This window comes from Temnothorax longispinosus, chromosome 1, assembly GCF_030848805.1.
Source record: "Temnothorax longispinosus isolate EJ_2023e chromosome 1, Tlon_JGU_v1, whole genome shotgun sequence".
Classification (NCBI taxonomy): domain Eukaryota; kingdom Metazoa; phylum Arthropoda; class Insecta; order Hymenoptera; family Formicidae; genus Temnothorax; species Temnothorax longispinosus.
The window spans coordinates 12,942,401-12,962,152 of record NC_092358.1 but is presented as its reverse complement, the minus strand read 5'-3'; the positions used below and the strand labels follow the sequence as shown (position 1 = coordinate 12,962,152).

Here is a 19,752-nt window from a genome sequence, read left to right as displayed (position 1 = left end):
TCAGTTTCCCGGATAAAGTATTTCCACAACTTCAATTTCCGTTAGATAATTTTGCGCACTACGTTGGTCAGCGGACTGTACTCGATGACTCGATCGTGAACGATGAGACAAAAAGCTGTGGTGGTTTTGGAGCGTGGTTTTCGGCGGAACGTTTTCCTTGTTTTTGAACTCGATGCGCACGTCCACGGTGGCGCTCTTCACCGATTCGTTTTGACGGGAACAATCGATCACCGCGAGCGGAGCTACCCGCGCGAATTCGCGCGGGGAAAAGAGCGCGTCGTCGCGATCGTTCCCGTAATACGCTCCTCGAAATTTCGCGTACATCTCGTACAGCACGGCGAACTTGTCGCTCTCGAAATCCACATTTACGTCGTCGTAGGGATAGAATTCCGAGTTGAGATACAATTTCACGTTAGCGAGCGCGCAATGATCGAACCTCGAGGCGTCGCCCGCGAATTCGTTTCGCCGTCCGGTCTGCAGCGCGAATATGACGTATCGCGGCTTCTCCAATTGCGGCGCGGCTTTCACTGCCCACGAATGCTTGGTCGTGCTTTGCAGCAGGGGAAATTCGTACAGATCCCAAGAGCGAAAGCCCGCGCTCAGAAATCGTCCGCTCTCCAACGTTCGCAACAGCGATAATTTAGTCACGTCGTTCAGCGCCACGTGAGGCATACGCCATTGCACTTTCAACAACGTAATTTTAGGATCCTTGGCCGGATCTCTCGGCACGGTCTTCTTCGGATCTACGACGCAGTTGTGGTCGCTACGAGAGCGTATCAGGATAAGCTCGTGTCGCGCGTTTATCACCACGCGTCTGTAGTCCTCGCAGAAACCCAAAAGAATATTCAAAGGTACGCAAAAGTTGAATTGATGGGACGCGTTGTTCAGATTCGATTCGCTCGTCGGATAACTCCATCCAGCGTTCTGCAGTTTTCTGGCTCGTTCGACGGTCAGCGACACGTAGTTCTTTATCGTGCTGGTTATGCCGACGTTTCTACACCGGTCGATCTCCACGCTGTCGAGCTCGTATCGAATTTCGTCGAACATAAACGCGACGCAGTTGTTGACTAATTTCGCGTATTGTTCCTCATTCGTCGCGCCGTCGTCGTTGAGTCGTCCCTCGACGTACAGAAAACTGTCGCACGGCAGTGTATACAGATCCTGCTGTTGTATGGGTATTCGTATCTCGTCGTTGTGTCCGAACGTTGTGTTGACGTACGGGTTATACGTGTGAGTCTCGATTCCGATGATGCGCTCGTCGAAGATCGGCTCACCGCCGATACTCAGGATGTCGGCCATGATTTTTCCTCTCGAGGTAGAAACGGCTCGACGGTGACGCGTTTCTCACGGCGAGACCCAGCGATCGTAGGAATCTGACGTTGGCGTTGCTGAGAACGGGTCCCCCTCCTCCGCCTCTTCTCTTTCCAACGCTTCTGATCTCGTCGCAGAACGAGCTAGCTCGCTCGTTCGTACAATTCGCGCTAGATCCGTTCAGAACGAGCATCCCTCCTCTCGCTCTCTCTTTTTTCAGGGATACGCGCACACACACTAACCGTGACGACGACGTACGTGCAATCTGATCGTTATCTCCTCGCCGCGAAAGTCGATCAGCCGATCTTTCTGATCCACGACTCGCACCGTGATATCGGTGACGTTTCGCGCGACGATCGGGAGGTAAATGATCTGCGTCGGAGTCTCCGACAGTTTATATCCCGGTGGAACTTTCGGCGCGAATTCGTGTATCGCGTGCACCGAGCGTCCGTTGCTGTACGCTCCCGCGGTGATACTGCACTTGATGCGAATTATGTTCACGCTCATGACGTCAACGGGTCCGTCGGAAACGTACCATTTGTTCGGTTTTAGGATACGATCGCTCGAGAATTCACTCGGTAGGCGCACTTTATCTCGCTTCTCATGGTATTCTCGTTGGCGCGAAGATGGAGCACTCTGTCGCCACCGTCGTCGTCCCCGTATATGTCATAACCGTCGCCATCGTTGTCATCGTCGTCGTCGTCTTCGTCCACGTATGCGCGATAAATCTCGTCGTCGGTTTCGTCCTTCTCCGTTCGGTTTTTTCTTTTACCCGTCCAGCGTCGTCGGTTCGTGGTTTTCCTCCTTTCTCCTTAATTTTGTCTCTCTCGCGGGCGCGACGTTCGCGATGGAGAATAGCGGCGCGCAGATATCTGCTCACGGCTCGCAGCTCGTACGAACCTTCCGGAACGACGATTCTCCGGTCGTCCTTGCCGTAGTAGAAGCGATTGTTCGCGGACGTAACGTTCGGTATCGAATTGTACGTCTCAAAAGTCGCCAAACCCAGCTCGTATTCGCCGTCGTTCAGATCCAAAGCGGGAAAGTGACTCACCGTGAGAACGCTGCCGGTCCCGGTCAACGTGAGCGTCAGCGACATTGCGGGAGAACGTCGATCGTCCGCCCGCCCCCCCCCCCAATCGATCTCGCGAAGAAATCGCAGGCACAGCTGTCCGCAAATTCTCTGATCGAATGTCTGGAACGCGCGACGATTGTATGTCACGATCGCGCTCTCGTCGCCACCGTCGCCGAGATACCGCGCGAGATCCCTCGGCGGGCGGAGATTTCCAAACGCATCGAAGTAGATCGCCGAGTTCCCTTTTTTTCGCGTAAGCGACCCAATGCGTGCCCGGGCCCACCGCGTCGTCGAGATTCACGATGCCGCACTCCGCGCGTCGCACCCTCGTCGGCAGAGCGTCGCGCATGAACACCCCGCGGAAGAACGGCACGCGCAGGCGACGCGCCGCTCGATCGAGCTGTTCGTCGGTCGTGACGCCGTACGGAGGTAGACGCGCTAACCTTGCTTTTTTACGCGAGGTTTTTTTTTGCCGACTCTCCTCGCGCCACTTCCGCGCTTCTTATACGGCGCGAGGTACAACCCGCGACCCTCCATCGCGCGATTGTGTCGCTGCAATTCGTCGATCTGTTTTTGCGCCGCTTTGTTAGCGCTCACCGCTTTGGCCACGCTGGCCGCGCCACCGATCAAGGAACCGAGAGCGCCCAACATCGGTAGAAAGGGCAAGAAGCCGCCGCGTTTCGCCGTCGGAAGTATCCTCCGCTTCTTCCTTCTCGTCTTCGCGCTTCTCCTCAATCCCGTTCCTTTTCTCGTTTTCCTTTTGCGTTCCATACCCATGCCCAGCTTCGTCTTCGTCTTCATAGCCGCCCATACGGCCGCCGCGGCGAGTTTCTCACCGGCCGTGGAATCCTTCGCGGTGACGCGCTCGCGCGCCCTCTCGGCGAGCCGTCGATTGGCGACGTGTCGCTCGGCGAGCTCGCCGCTTCGCGAATACGCGACGTCGTGCTCCCGACACGCCGCGTCCAACGGATTGATGCCTTCTTCACCGCGCGCTAGTCTCTTCGCTAGACGCGTACCGGGCCCGCAGAACTGATAACCGGGTATGTGCAGTTCGAAGGGAAGAGCGTTTATCGCGCGATTGGTCAGACCGATGCCGCGCATTCGGTCGCGGTTGCGCGAGGAGCATTCGCTTCTTCTTAATTCGAACGGGAAATCGAAGATACACCGTTCACAGGGCGAAAGCGATTGCACTCGTGGCAGTCCTTGATGAGCGGCGGTGGACCGTCTATGTGTGTTCGCTGCCACGGACGATTGTAGTGTCGCATGCACGGGCGATATCTCTGCACCTCGGGATCCGCTTGTATATGTTCCGGCAAACGGTCCCACAACAGGTGCACGTATCTCCCAAATTGACGCAATAGAAGGACCTTCGGAATATATTGCAACTCTTCCACCGTTAGATTGAGAATTTCGTAACCGTCCACCAGTATGGGAAACACACCACTGTGAGACATCTCACCGATGCGCGCGAACAATAAATTTTTTTTTCTACGGATACGGCAACACGCTCGCGCTACTTATACCCGCGCGCGAGGCGTTTGCGCACGCGTGACGAAACGAAATGACGTCCGCGCTTCCCCCTCTTTTTTTCCAGCGATCGAGAGACTCATCGCAAACGAACCGAGCGAAAAAACTCGAGGGAGAAAGAGAGAGAAGGCAAACATGCGATTCGTGCGACAGACGGCGACGTTAGGAGTCTCAAATCTGGATCGCAAAACGTCGGCGGGGTCGGTCGCGACCGAGAGAGGAAACGGAGAATCGCGCCGGCACGGTCCTCTCCTTCCGAACGTCGTCCGTTGCATCATTTGCGGTCCCTCCAATTGCGGTAAGACAAACGTTCTGCTGAGCCTGCTAGAACAACCGCACGGTCTCCGTTTCGAGAACGTATACGTGTACTCGAAATCTCTGCAACAACCGAAGTATCGATATCTCGAACGATTGTTCGAGCCTATAGACGAGATCGGCTATCACGCGTTTTCCGACAATCGAGACGTCGTTCCGCCCGACGAGGCGCTTCCCGACTCGGTTTTCATCTTCGACGACGTGGCCTGCGACAAGCAAGACAGAATGAGGGAGTACTTTTCTATGGGTCGACATTCGAATATCGATTGCTTCTATCTCTGTCAGACGTACGCCAAGATACCGAAACATCTCGTGCGCGACAACGCAAATCTGCTGATCCTGTTCAGGCAGGACGGCACCAATCTGCGACACGTGTACGACGATCACGTGAACATCGACATGTCGTACGACGAATTTCGCGCCTTCTGTCGCGAGTGTTGGCGGCGCACCTACGGTTTCGCCGTGATAGACAAGGACAGCGCGTTGCGAGGCGGACGGTACAGACGGGGCTTCCACGATTTCGCCGTGCTGTAGGGTCGATCAGTGCGCCTCGTCGAACGACGCGAGTATGAGCGCGATCGCGGAGGAGAGAACCGCGCGAGAAATAGCCAAGACGCGTGCCTCGATTCGCAGAAAGTACGCCGCTCTCAGGGCCGGAAAAATGGAGAGCGAGATCGCTCTGGAAAAGAGGTACGAGCCTATCGTCAAACCTCTGAAACGGCTCGCCGATGACATGGAACGCAGAGGTAAAGGACCGGGCAAAATCGACGACGACGACGACGCTGGCTTTGCGTTCCCGAAAAAGATGAAAGCGACGAAGAGAGCGAAGAAGGACAGCGAAAACGGCGACGACGACGACGACGCTGGCGCCGACCTGGAGCGCGATTACTGGGAGGACGACGACGTATTCGCGCCAATCGGGACAACCGCGACGGCGGAAAAAGGAGAGTCGCGTCCGGCACGGCTGAGTTCGGCTCCCGCGACGACGACGACCGCAATGAGCTCCACGCCGATCCGCGACGATTTGGTCCAATTTTTACCCAGAGAACGCGAGATCGTATCGGAGACGACAACTCCGCCTCCCACATTGGAGACGTCCGCCGGGAAATCTTTGAGTACGGCGGAAAGTCGCGACGTTCTGACTAGCAAACTAGGACCGTTGGGGCGGGAATACTTGGGCGCTCTTCTGGGCGGCGACAAAAACAAGGAGCTCGACACCGTTTACGGAGTGCATTTCGGCGAGAAAGGCGCGATGCTGGGAAACAAGCGATTCAAGCTGAAACCGGATGACACAATGGTCATCGACGGTGTACCGTACAAAGGCACGCGCGGCCTGTACGAGTTGATCTTCATGGGAAAACCCGACCCTAAAATCTACACAGAGAAGGACAAAATAACGTACAGGAGCATACTTTTTTCCACCAGCGCTCACAAACGCGGCGGCAAAGCCGACAATCCCGTCAAGGGCAACAAGGGACCGAAGTACAAAAATATAATAGCGCCGCTCGTAAATTTGTCTCTCAGAGTTGGAACTACGAAGGGTGCCGGGCTACCGTCGGCCATGCGACTGACCGACAACGCTATCGATTACGTTCACTGGGACGATCCCAACGAGCTGGTCGATAGACTTCGACTGCTGGACGCCTCTCGTCGGGCCGGCAACGATGCTCACGACAACGAAATCCTGTCGATAATCGAGGAACTTCGCGAGGCCGGCTTCGTCATAAATTGATCGGTCGCGTCGGTCGCGACGTCAGTGCGAGTCGCGCGCCCGCCAGCGCGATGTCCGTGAACAAATTCGGCATGTCTCTGACGAATCGGGGCAGCGGCGACGGAGTCGACGGTGCGTCCGCGGTGAGATTGCGCTCCTCGATCGAGTCCCTGCGCAATTACGCGCGCAACAACGCGCTCTTCATGAGCGAGGATTTTTACGACGCGAAGGAGCGCAAGATACGAAGAGTGGCCGTGCCGGAGATCGGCGCCGACGCGGCCAACAAGAGGTTCGTCGAGGGAGCGATCGCGGAACTCGGAAAGACTTTGAGCGACGCGATAAAAGAATTTAAAGAGGAGTTCGTTACCGTGAAGAATACCGCGGATAGGCACGAGGTTGAAATCATCGCGATCAAGACCGTTTTGAAGATTATCAAACAAAATAAGCGTGGAAAAACGTAGACTCGTCGAAGAATTGCACGCGCCGGCGCGAAAAAATTTTCCTCGCCGCCGCGTCGTGGTGCGCGGTTACGACGACCTGTGGCAGGCCGACGTGGTCGAGATGCGTCCCTATTCGCGCGCGAACGCGGGCCACAATTACATTCTGACGGTCATCGATGTGTTGAGCAAGTACGCCTGGGCGATCCCGCTCAAGAGCAAAGGCGGAAAGGAGGCGACGGCTCTCCGAAAGATCTTTCGCGAGGACGCGCGACACCCCAGGAATCTGCAAACGGACAAAGGAAAGGAATTCTACAACGCCGACGTGCGCAAAATCCTCGACGAGCGCGAGGTGAATCACTATTCCACGTATTCGGTGATGAAAGCGTCGGTGGTGGAGAGATTCAATCGCACGCTGAAAAACGACATGTGGAAACTCTTCACGCTCCAGGGATCGTACAGATGGATAGACTCGCTGCCGCGCCTCTTGTCGAATTACAATCGTCGCAAACACAGAACGATCCGAATGCGTCCGGCGGACGTGACGCCCACCGTCGCCGAAAAACTGCTGCGCACGGTGTACGGTCGCGCGAAGATAGCCGCGCCGGCGAAATTTCGAGTCGGCGATCCGGTGCGCGTGAGCAAATTCAAAACGATCTTCGAAAAAGGCTACACTCCCAATTGGATCACCGAGATCTTTCGAATAGCCAAAATACAAAGGACTAATCCCGTTACATATCTGCTGAAAGACGTTCGCGAAGAAGCGATAGCCGGAGGATTCTACGAACACGAGTTGCTGCGCGTCTCCAATCCCGACGTTTATCTCGTGGAAAAAGTTCTGCGCAAGCGCGGCAATCGAGCGTTCGTGAAGTGGTTGGGAATGGACAGTTCGCACAATTCGTGGATAGATAAGGCGTCTGTGTTGTAAAAAGAAAGAAATACTTAGACATTAGTAGACAACGCTTACTTTATTGTCAATAAAAGTTTACACATTCGTCGATTTGTTTCTTACGTGTTGTTGATTTTTACGATAAAACAATTTTTAAAGCGTACAATATTGTTTCACCCCTTTTTTTTACAACGGTATTTTGTAATGTCCCCACGGAAGCGTCTCCTCGCCGTTCGACGTCACGTATCGCTTGTCGTCGTGCGGACTGAGGGCTAGTTTTTGCTCCGACACGGTGTTAACCTCGTGCAGCGTCGAGCGTATGCACGACTGGTGCGTCTTCAGCTCGCGCGCGTTCCGCAGGCACTCCACGTAATCCTCGAACGTGATCCTCTTCGCGACTACGTTTCTCTTGACGCCCTTTATTCTCCTGGTGTCGTCGCGTCCGAGTACCTTGTAAGTGTACATCTTCGCTCTGAGGCCCACGAACTCCGTCATGATCGCGCCGTTGTTCTCGTCCTTCATCAAACCTGGCACCTTCTTGTTGACGCGCGGCATACCGTGCGCGTTGTTCTCCGCGTAATCGCTCGTGTCGAACCTGTGCACGTCGCGTTTCATACCCTCGTACGCGTCTTCGCACTCCAGCGAATAGATCAGACTGTCCGTATCCGTGTAGGCAATTCGACAACGGTCGCGATAGAGCGGCACCATGTAGTCGTAGTGAAACTCGTAGAGACGCGTCTTGGATATCTCGAGAATAGACATACCCACGTAGATCGGCTTGTTGAATTTTACCTCGAGCCTTCGCAGCTCGATCGCCACCAGATTCTCCGAAAAGACGCTCCTGCTGTGAAAGTTCGGCTTAGCGATCAACGCCTCCGCGCCGTATCTCCCGTCCCATCGCGTCACGAGACGCACGTCCACGTGATCGCGCACGTTCTCCATAGTCTTGCCGAAGACGGCGTTGTTCATCAGTTTGTACAAATTCCGTTCGAACTCGTTGCTCGCGCGCGTCCTAAGCGCGGTGTTCAGCTCGATGTAGACGCGAAGCCACGGCGACTGGGCGAATCGTAGAACGCGACGAACGCGCGTCAGACGCATACCTAGTCGCAGACATTGCTGCAGGTTTCGATAGTGCGTCACGTAGCGCGATTTGTCGTAGAGAGTGGCGAGCAGTTTTTCCTGTCGCTTGCCGGGCGGTTTGTCGCGCGTCGGGCACAACGGCAGATCCGCGTGGGCGTCGTGCAGGTCTCGCGGGTACTCGAGATCCACCTCCAAAATGTAACCGACGTCGCTGTCCGTCGGCACGGTCGTCGCGTCGAATTTCTCAGGATCGTCGAGCCACTGGAAATTCGCGTAGGGCAACGATTCGCTCATAGCCCAGCCGTACAGATTGTTCACGTCGTAATACATGAGATACGTAGTGGGCTGGGACGAGTCGTGCCTGTTGTTGGCTCGCGCGTACCTGAGCGAACATTGACTGAGGCCGCCGCGTATTCCGCGTTCCACGAACAGCACCATGTCGATGTCGGTGAGCAACTCGAAACGCACGCCGGTGTACCTGAGCATGGCGTCCCACGTGTACCCCGGCAACGTGTAGTAATGCGCGGGATCGAGCCCGTAACTCGCCGAACACGCGTCCCGAAAATTTTCAAATATATCCGCCAGAAGAAGCACGTCGGTCTTGAGATACAGATCGCTGTACTCGCCGAGATCACGCACGCGAAAACGTCGCCAGACCTTCGTCGCGTGTTCGTAGTCGCTCTCGCTCGCGGTCTCGTCGGTCAGGGAGCTGTAAAAGGCCTCGCGCGGCGGAAGCTCGGTATCCCGCAGTTTGTCCGCACCGTCGACGTACTCGTACGGAAACACACCCTTGCGAGTGAGCAGATCGAGATCCTCCGCGCTCAAATCCGCGTACTCCGAACGCGTGATTCTCAGCTTGTCCCTGTTCAGATAGGACGCCAGAGTTTCGATACTCGCCGCTAAAAATTTATACGAGTCCACGAATCGAAGCTTCACGTACCGATCCCATTTCCCGTCCGTCTGCGTCTCCTTAACGGTCTTCGAGAAAGATATGTAGCTTTCCTTCGTGAGCGGCAGCAGATCGACCCCGCCCTCGAAATCGTTCGCGATTTTCTCGACGACGAAGTGCGCGTCGTAACCCGACAAATTGTGAAAGAACACGGGAATCACGTAAACGTTTCTATAATTCAGATTGCAACGAGAATGCGCCGGACCTCTGTAGCGTCCGGTTAGGTGACAGTGATCCCGCACGCGATTGTTCTCCGGTTGGAACGGTTTCTCGCACACGTGACAATGAGTCGCGAGCAGAAATTCGCTTTTCTCGTCCTCCGTAAGTTCCACCATCGCTACATTGGTGAAAAATTTATTCTTAACGCGACGCGCGAGAACGCGAAGCTCGTTCACGAACCACGAAACGCAATCCTCGCCGCGACGATATCTGTACGCGGACGCGGTATCGTCGTAGGTGCAGCACAGATAGTAGCCCACGCTGAACGGTACGTGACGCTGATAAGCGTATCTTTCCGTTCTCGGGCCCCCCTCGACGTTTTCCCTCTCCCGTCGTTCGAGAAGACACTCCAGATCCGCGTACACTACGAAGGGAAGTCGCTCCTTTCTGTCGTGATTGTCGAAAGACAGCCACTTGTCGCTCTCGTTCGGGAGAACGACGGCGCAGTCGTTCATTCGACCGCAGTCGACGCTGTGGGCGGCCAACTTGTCGCGCGTATAGAAATAGTGTAGACATCTGCGAAAAATAACGTGCGAGCGATTACTGTGCGTATGTAAAAAAAAAATAACGCCTCGTCTTTTCCTTGTTCTTCGTGTTTTTTTTTTCATTTCATTTTATTTCATTTTCATTTCTTTTACCTACCGATCGCAAACGTGCTTCGCGCACCGTTTCGCGGTCAATTGCGAATTCACCAATCGCGACAGATTCTTTATCCAGGCGAAATGGCCCCTGTTGACGCCGCGCAGCGTATCGCGCAGATACAGCAGATTTACGTGCCTGTCCCGCTTATCGTCGGTCAACCGCAGAGGCACGATCGAGTTGTGGTCGGCGCCCCGGCCGAACTTAGCTTTCTTTTCAATTCCTTCCCGAGTTGCAAACACGTTGATCGATACGTCGTTCTGACGTTCGAATTTTCCGATCTTTTTTAGATCTATGGGAAAATCGATCCCGTCGAGATTCAGCACCGTCGCGTAATCGGGATACGAGCCGTGTCGTTCCGCGTTGCGCTTGACGGGGTACAGAGCCGCGACCACCGCGCGCGCGAAACACGTGTCGTTCTCCGACGGCACGTTGACCACCGTCTTTTTAAGTCTTATACCCAGCGGTATTTTCATCCAACATCCCACGCGCATGGGATTACACTTGTTCACGTTCACGATTAGGTTCAATATTCGCGACAACGCCCATCTGCTGTCGCGTTCCTGAAATTCTTCCAACCGCGTTAGAATCGCGTCGCGCACGTGCTTATCGTACCACTCGCACAGATCGGACCCTGGGAGAAGCTGTTCGTTTCGCGTAGCGATACTCTTCACGTCGGTCTTAACGTCCGCTACGAATTCCCCGTTGAATATGACGTTTACCTTCAGACACCCGTGTTCGGTCATATTATCCCGCACCTTTTCGAGCACGGTGCCCTTCGCGTCGTCGAGAAATCGCGCGGGCTCGATGTACGTCGAGTTCGTCACGGCGCCGGTCAGCACGCGACGTTGGAACGCCGCGTCGATCTCGATCCACGAGAAACCTCTGTCGCTGCTGCCGCCGCTACCACCTTCCCCTCCGTCCAAGCCGGCACCTACGGCGCGTTCGAATCGTTGACGCAGATCCTCCCTCGTACCTTCCAATCGCGCTATCAGAGCCACCAGAGCGCTCACGGCTCCCGTGTTTCCTCGCTTCCCGAAGCGTTTGACTCGACACTGCTCCCGCAGGAGTCGGAGACACTCGTCGCATCGCCGTCTCCACGCGCGGTACCCGTCCGCGTCGCGGACGTCCGCGGCGAGCAACTCGTCGCACTCTTTCCGCATCGCGTCCAGAAAGGTTCACCCTCGGGAACGTTGAACTTCACTCGGTCGAAAAGACGACGAGACCAGGCGGTTTGATTCCGATATATCCTGCTCTTTCCTCCGTACACCGACTCGTGATAGACATAATACTTGAGCGGCAGGCGACGCATATAATCGTTCGCCCTGACGGAGTTCGCCACCGTCGTCTCTATCCACTTTCGCTCGCGATCGATTCGCGCTCCGATTTCCCTACGCAGATGATGGGTAGCCAGATTCCATCGCGCGTCCTCTTTCGCCACCGACGCGCGCGCACTCGACAACGGTGTTTCGACTCTCGCCGATTCGTTGTCCGAATCGGACGAAAACTTAGGCATGGGCTCGCGACAGCGCCATTCGTCGTCCGATTCCTCGGACGACGGATAACGGCGATCGTTCATTCGCGAGTACCCCAGCCGGAATGCTAGCGTCTTTTCAACGTCTATAGATGTCGATAGATGTCGAATCAGCTTCTATAAGATATCAATTGGACGTCTACAGACGTCGGCGTTCCGGCTGGGACGTATCGCCGACGCTACATTCGCACCGCTGACGTCTATATCAAAGTAAAAAGATCTCCATCTTGAATCCTCCCACATTAATGTTTCGGTGTAATCATAAGTATCCCACAAACCTATTTTACAATTCCCTCCACACTGTAAACAGAACTCGTGCGTCAATACTTCGTCGTAAACGTTACGGACGCTGCCGCGAACCATACACCAACATGTTTTAACGTATGAGTCCAAAGCCCTCCAAATGTGTTCGGTTCTACCGATATGCAATTTGAAATTCTTGGGACACCACCTGCGTTCGTTTTTACTGATATGCGATCTAGAATGCTTGGGACACCACGTGTCAGTGCCAGCGAGTACGTTTCGAAATCCGACTTCTCTGCCGCGAAGCAAACGCACCATCGACGAGCAATAGCGTCCGTCCGTTCCCATACCGTATTTTCTTTACAAATATATTAACTCTCGACCGCGCTCTAGAATCCTCGTAGAAAAAAAACCGTTTGCCGCGCCGTTCGCGCGCCCGTTCAATTTATACTTCCCCGTTCGTCGTCTCAACGGAAGACGTACCCCTGCCGGACGCGATTTTCCCGGAATGACGACAACCGCTCGCGACATCCTCCGACGAAAAATAAAAGAAAAAACAAAAAGGAGGAAACGACGAGAGCGACCGCGACGCCGAATTCGAACGCGCGTTACATAAATTATCGCGAATCGTGAATTACAGGTCGAACGCGAGGTGAATGAAAATTATCGCGAACGAAGAGACGAGTCGTCTCGCTCGATCTCTCGACGCGTCGCGTCGGGGATGGGCGGGAAAACCGCGAGACAAAAGGAGGGAAAACCGCGAGACGAGACCAAATTAGGAAACGACGAGAGCGACCGCGACGCCGAGTTCGAACGCGCGTCGAAAAAATTGTCACGCGTCGATCGAACGACTAGACGATGAGTCATCTCCATCGATCCCGATGAGTCTGGAAAACCACGTGCTGCCCGTCGCGACGCGGATCAAAACGACCTTCGGACCGAGAGTTAAAAAAACAAAACAAAAAAACGACGACGACGGGCGCGCGACACCCCCCCCGCGAAACGAACCATCTAGAACGCGTCGTTCTACCCCTCACCTCCGAAACGTCCAGACGAGCGACCTCGAACGAGTTCGAACAAGTTCGGACGCGCCCGAACGCGTGCGCGACCGACGACGATGAAAAGAAAAAAAAACAAACGAAAAATATCGGCCCGCGATTCTCCAAAAACGGTCGGTAACGACGCGAGCGCCGCTCCGAGCGCCCTCTCGGAAAATGCCCAAATCCCCGCTACGAACCCCCGTTGGCGGCCCTGCCCCGCGCCGAACCCCCGTTGGCGGCCCTGCCGCACCCAATCTTCCGTCAAATGTTCCCCTCGCGTCGCGCAACCCCTCTCGCCCAGTTTTCTCTTCCCCCCGCATAGCCCCCTCTCCGGTGACCCTTTACACCGTCCCTCGACCCCCTCGCCCACCGCTTACGGCGCTCCCCCCGCGGCAGCAAAGCCCCCCCCGACCCCGCGTAACCACAAGCGAGATCCCCGAGTGTAAAAGTATCTGTTGCCTCCCTACTCACATGTTCCTTGCTTTTCAATTCTTTGTTCTTTTTCTTTACGTTGAAAAATGACATAATTGTATGTTCTCTACTATTTGTTGTGCCGTACCTTGGATTGCAGGGTCGGCACGGGATTCTTTAGGATCCGCCAGGAGGATGGAGGAAACACTAGCCAGACTCTTGTTTTAAATAACCTTTTAATAAACTTGCTGTTATAACGATACAGATGTCTTGTTATTACACTGCCCTGACTTGCGGGCTTTTACACTAGAGTTGATAACGTTCGGTCGCACGCGATATCGCCTTTCGGTTAAGACTGCCCGCCGCTTCTCGGAAGGGCGGGCTTTTTATCTCTTCGCGTATTACTTCCGCGATGCTGACTTAGCTGTCAGCGCTTTTGCTTCCGGGTGAGCGACCTGGAAGCCGCTTGCGACACCCGGAATGCCACCTCAGGTGAGTTTGGCAATATTCGGGATGTGCGCTGACAGCTATGTGTCGCAATTCGGGCACGGCGACTTCCGCCTCACAACATATTGTTCTACTAAATTACAGAAATAGAGTGCGGATAATTATTGAATCACCATCGCACATATTGCACATTTTTGAATGTTTGATTTTAATCTATTTACTTATATAATTGCATGTGTGTGTATATATATATATATAAAATGTATATATATATATATATATATATATATATATATATATATAGGGACGATGCCTTTTGCCACGCATGATTTGCGGTATATTTATACGATGAAAACAAATTGTGGCGTACTATTACACTCCTGAGGGATTTAATGGTGCAATTTTAAAAGAAATTATTCTTAAAATAATTGAAAAAGCCGAATTAGTAGGTCTTAAAGTTCACAGTATTACATCTGACATGGGAGCGGTTAATCAAAGCATGTGGAGAGCTTTTGAAAATATATCTGCAACAAAGTATTCCAAAATTAGAAACTCGGTGCCACATCCACTAGATAACAGTCGAAAACTGTTCTTCTTTGCCGATGCTCCACATCTTTTGAAAAATCTTCGATCTGCCTTGGTGAATAATAAAATTATAATATTGCCACAGAATTTCGCGGAACTGTATGAACTATCTTCATGCATTGTTAAATATGCACATGTCGAAGATTTAGTAGCTGAGCCGGAAAACGTCGTGTTTAAATTAGCACCAAAATTAGATAAGGAAACTATTACTCTTACGAATTTCAATAAAATGAGAGTTAATAAGGCAACCGCTTTATATGACAGAGATGTTAGTAGTGCATTGAAATTTATGGGAGAAGAACGTAACATAAACGAATATAAAGTAACTGCTCTATTTATTGAAATTGTATCAAAATGGTTCAATTTAATTACTTCTCGAACTTGTGCAACTGCATTAGGAAAAATAGAAGGAGAAGAAAAATCGCGAAGAAAATTTGATGAGAGTATAGAGTTTTTGAAATCAGTCATTGATCTATTCTGTAATATTAAAATTGGACAAGATGGAAAATTTAAACCCGTACAATGCAGTATTATAATCACTACTACATCTCTCATAGAACTGACAAATTATTTAATCAATGAACAGGGATATTCATATGTGTTGGGCGCAAGATTCACTCAGGATTGTGTTGAAAACTTGTTTTCAAATATACGAAAGAAATTTCCTGTGCCCAATGCATTACAGTTCAAACAAAGCTTAAAGATCCATAGCGTTTCACAATATTTACAAGTTCTAGGAAACACCAATTACGAACAAGACGAGGGTACCTTAGTAGTTAATTTTTTAACAAATTGTCCAAAAAAAAAGAATCGTAAAATATCGTACAAAATTCCCATAATTCCTGCTCACATTGATAAAATAGAAATTCATATGGACAATGTTCACTTAAATGTATTATATTCTCTTGCTGGTTATATTCTTCATAAAATTTCTAAACTGCCGACAGTTTGTAAAACTTATATTGATTCAGCTGGATCGACAACATTTGATGCCAATATGAAGTATTCCAAATTAGTACATTTAAGGTGTTTTAAATCAACAACATTGTTTTTTGTTAACACGGCGACTTTTAATTATTTTCATGATATGGAAATTATTCTAAGAAAATATCTACCTTATGTTAAGAATAAAAATTGTGATTTAATAGAGTTCTTTACTATAAAAATGGCTGATATTCGTTGTAATGCGCTGGAAACTTGCTGCGATTTATTTAATAAAATAATGAAACGATATATTACGTTTTGCATAAAAATTGATTGCCAAAAAGGGCGATTAAAAAATAAAAATTTTAGTAGTATGTTTGAAGTTGAAAGCGTAGAGAGAGAGAGAGAGATTGTGTTATTCTTTTTTGCGGCCATCTATGGCGGTTGTAATACAATAGGTTGCCGCGCATTCTACGTAGTTCCGAGAAAAAGCGCGCGAGCGGCGCCGACAACGTTGCGTCCCAGGCGGCGAGGCACACGTGTGCCGCGCATGCTCGAGCATGTTAGGAGGGGCGCGCAGCCCGGCCGAGCGAGCATTCGTTCTCCATATCTCGAGCGCGATACATCGTGCGTTATAGCTAAGTTCGATATATAATTGCGTCATCTTTTCGTCTCGTTTTGCGATAAAGTTGTACAGTCGCTGAAATCTGCCTATTCGTGTGCATTAAGAATATAACTATTTATCATACACCAATTAACGTGGTTGATACGGACAACTACGATCGTCACCGAAAGGAATCCAGGAATATCTGCCCCGGCGAGCCATGCCGGCACGTGAAACGAAGGAAGGAAGCCATTTTCTGGAACGGTCGAGGAATCCTGTTCAGGCTGAATACGAGCAGCTACTTATACATCGAGAAGAAATTTGTCTATTGCGTGGTCTGTAAGACTATCTATAATTATTCGTCTGCTTTGCAATCAAGGTAACCAATTATTTCACAATTCTGAGGAGAGACATTAGAATTTCATCTAACGTTACGGTAAGGATTCTGATCAAAGTATCCTTAATGCATCTGAGGGTTATCCTTGCTAGTTAGAGGAGATATAATAAGTTTCGCGTGTTGAGAGGAAAACATCCTCTCTTATTTCAGGTTTGTGCACAATTAATTTCGACTCAATTGTATAACACTGAGCTCAGTATAAAAGTCCATTCATTAATTAATTCTTTGATTTCAAATCATTTTATTTCAATGCAAAACTTTACTTCTTTCTTTTGTGCGATTGTTTCATTATAATTGATTCTATTATATCGCTTATTGTTCATTGCGTTACTTTGCGAACATTCTTTACATTCACTTGTAATACATATTAAATGAAACTGCGTTCCTTGCGAAATATATAAATCGTCTTTTGCGTGATTATAAAACTACCGAATATTCGTTTCCGTGCGTTGCTATAAAAGTTATTTCTCATTGACTTGATAATTATTCTACTAAGTATTTTGCGAATTATGAATTATTGAATTTTATATTCTGATTGATTTGCTTGACTAATTGAACAGTCCTTTCTTGATATTACGTGATCTGTTTTATTTTGACTACATTAAGAGAAATTATGAGCTTACATATTATTAATATTTCCTTGATAATGAACCTGATTACATAACAAAGAAATGCATCAGTGAATGCAATTTTATTTTGTCATAAATAAAAGGAAAGGACTGTACTATAATAACTATTGATTTGTTTCTTTTATGTGTTTTATACATTTATTGTATTTCTATTGTATTTTATATAATCTATGTAATAATTTGTTCACGAATACTGGGAAGGTTTTCGGGCAGTTTCCCTTCTCCTATGCAACAAATGTTGGTATTTTTTGTATAGTTCTGCCCAATCTAGCCATTTCAAATTACATAAATTACTAAACGCAATCTCTCTCAATAAACGGATTCTTATGATTTGTTCTTTCCTCATCTAATTCTAGAGTTCAGGCTTGTGCGCGAGCTTGTGCAAACATAGTAAAACCATGACAAGACATGCTACTATTAAATAACATTATTTACTTTTAAATTAAATCTGTGTTCTTACACACACTGTATTCTTACACGTATTTTTTCACAAATAAAATTGTTGAAAACAAGTTTATTTCTTTATTGTTCCATTTTTACCAGTTGAATAATACCGCGCGCTAAATATATATATTTGAGACATCTTATTGGTTCCGCCATATTTTGTCAACGCCAATAGAAAATATGACAACAGTGTCCAGACTCTTATTATAGGGACTCTAAGTGGCGTGGCGCGAAGCGCCACGCGTGCGTGCGGGCATCTTGGGTGCTCAGAAGAGTCTCAATCACGGTCGTGTTCAGACGTCGATTACGGGTTAAGATACAAAGTGTGATATAGAATAAATAGTGTACTCAGAGTGTTGAAATAAGTAGAAGAGATTATTTCCTGCCCATCTCGCCACATCCCGTAGCGTTCCAAGCGATATTTTCTATACATACAAATGAACAATACATAGACAGTCTCAATAAAATATTAACTACATCCAACACAAAAAATAATCCAATCATACTGATAAACTGTTCAATACAAACACTAAACTGTTCAAACATAACACACTGCACTGAAAAAAATAATTAATTTATTTTACTTTCTGGTAATATATAAATATAAAATGTTAAAATGTAAAAAAATATATAAATCTAATTTCTTTTTGTGCCTTACAAAAAACGTACAAAGCTTTCTTTCTTTTGCAGGATATATTAATCATGACCGATACTAAATATATTTCTCATCTATTTGCTCCTGTAATAAACGTTGCTTTTATCATAGGCGGGGGAGGGGCGGAGCCCTGCACCCTCCTCCTCGCCTGCGCCTCGACTTTCGACTCGGGGGGGTTTTGCCCCCCCCCCCTCGCCCCTCGCAAGTCATTCTTTAAACTTTAAACGCACTTGTAATATAAAATAGTGTGTGTAACACGTGCGGATTGAAAATTGGACACGAGTGCGTCCACTTCGCACTCGTGTCCAATTTTCAACTTCCCGCACTTGTTACACAAATAACTATTTACATACGTAATAATACGTACCATAATTTTTCAATAATAAAGTCTTGTATGAAAAAATTTATCTTGAACTTTTGATTTACTTCTGGGCTTTTCCGCAACTATAATTTCAGCATTTTGTGTATGTTGTCAATATGGAAAGATATGTCGTCTCATGTTTCTCACTCTCTATCTATGTAACTTACCTATTTACTTTTATATTCGTATAACTATCATTCGTATAACTTCAAAATCAATATCAGTATGATTAATTAACAATGTGTTTAACAATACCACATACTAATTATTAAAGATTTATTTGGAAAGTTTTAAATTAGAAAATATCTTCCAAACCTAAATATCTTTTAAATCCGTCGTATTAATATGTTCCGAATGTTTCTCAGGATTCTAGTTGTGTCAGCTACATCCTTTGTTCGGATATCTTGTTTTCAAGAAAATCTTTTTCAAAATCCGCCGTATACACGTATTTTTGAATTCACTTATATATATTTCTTAACATTTCTATTTGAATTCAGGTTGCTAAACATTAGCAACATATATCGGTTTTCTATCATTTCTATTATTTATCAGTTTATATATATAGATAAAACAGTGATCAGACATAGAGTAACTATAAAAAAATACCCCAAATTTATTTTTATATGAGAAATTACACCGCGTATTGTATTGTCGTAAAATACTTATTGTTGCCGCACACTATATAATATTTATAATAAACTTTTAAAAATATTGCTTTCTCATAGAGAAAGCTTTGTCTTCGTAATAAATTTTTTTTTAGTTTTCTATGCCAATGTATTCAGAAATGTTCTAAAATGTCGAAAAATCGCATTTTTTTTAATATCCCGTATGTATGTATGAGTGTGTGTGCATATATGTACGGATTCTTCGAAATTTCAAATACTATAACTCAATTAAGAATTGCTTGAACTACAGCGCTGCATTTTGGCACACAAGTAAAGTAGTACAACACTTTTATTTACTGTTATTTTTATAAAAATTTATACAGTGTTTTAGATTATAAGGCAGTTTTAATTTTTCAAAAAATGTTTGTAGAAGTTCTAACTTCCGCAATTTTTTTTTAGTAAACAAAGTATTATTGGAAGAATGGTTGGTTTTAATTTTGATGAGAATTAGGTAAAGGGTTCATTTTTTATAAAATTTTAATTTTAAATTTTTTTTAAATGTAATTTTTTTAATGCACAAAAATGTAATAAAAAATTATGTAATATATTGAATAAATGTCAAATTTTTATTCAAATTAAGTTTCTTTATTTATTGTCTACTTTCTGTAAAGGTTATATAAAAATAAAAAGAGTGTGCAGAAACTTGCACATTCCTTACCATTTT

General features: G+C 48.2%; 2 protein-coding genes across 2 annotated transcripts; both read right to left on the bottom strand.

Annotated features, from left to right (window-relative positions):
- On the bottom strand, positions 1 to 1,299 carry LOC139821284 (uncharacterized). Its single transcript, XM_071792213.1, has one exon. It carries the CDS (start codon positions 1,297 to 1,299, stop codon positions 1 to 3), a length of 1,299 nt encoding a protein of 432 aa, XP_071648314.1.
- Positions 1,300 to 7,448: 6,149 nt separating this feature from the next.
- LOC139821094 (uncharacterized) lies at positions 7,449 to 11,312 on the bottom strand. The gene is made up of 2 exons (XM_071791862.1): positions 10,153 to 11,312; positions 7,449 to 10,026 (listed from the first exon to the last, which is right to left on the bottom strand). The coding sequence occupies exons 1-2, from the start codon at positions 11,310 to 11,312 to the stop codon at positions 7,449 to 7,451; spliced, it is 3,738 nt and encodes a 1,245-aa protein (XP_071647963.1).
- Positions 11,313 to 19,752: the final 8,440 nt, after the last annotated feature.

What these genes read in the sequence shown, in the direction of transcription:
- LOC139821094 (XM_071791862.1), bottom strand. Translation starts at nt 11,312, where the DNA reads ATGCGGAAAGAGTGCGACGAGTTGCTCGCCGCGGACGTCCGCGACGCG. An exon ending in GCGAAGCACGTTTGCGATCG is followed by an intron (nt 10,027 to 10,152) that starts GTAGGTAAAAGA and finishes TATTTTTCGCAG; the next exon opens with ATGTCTACACTATTTCTATA.
- LOC139821284 (XM_071792213.1), bottom strand. Translation starts at nt 1,299, where the DNA reads ATGGCCGACATCCTGAGTATCGGCGGTGAGCCGATCTTCGACGAGCGC.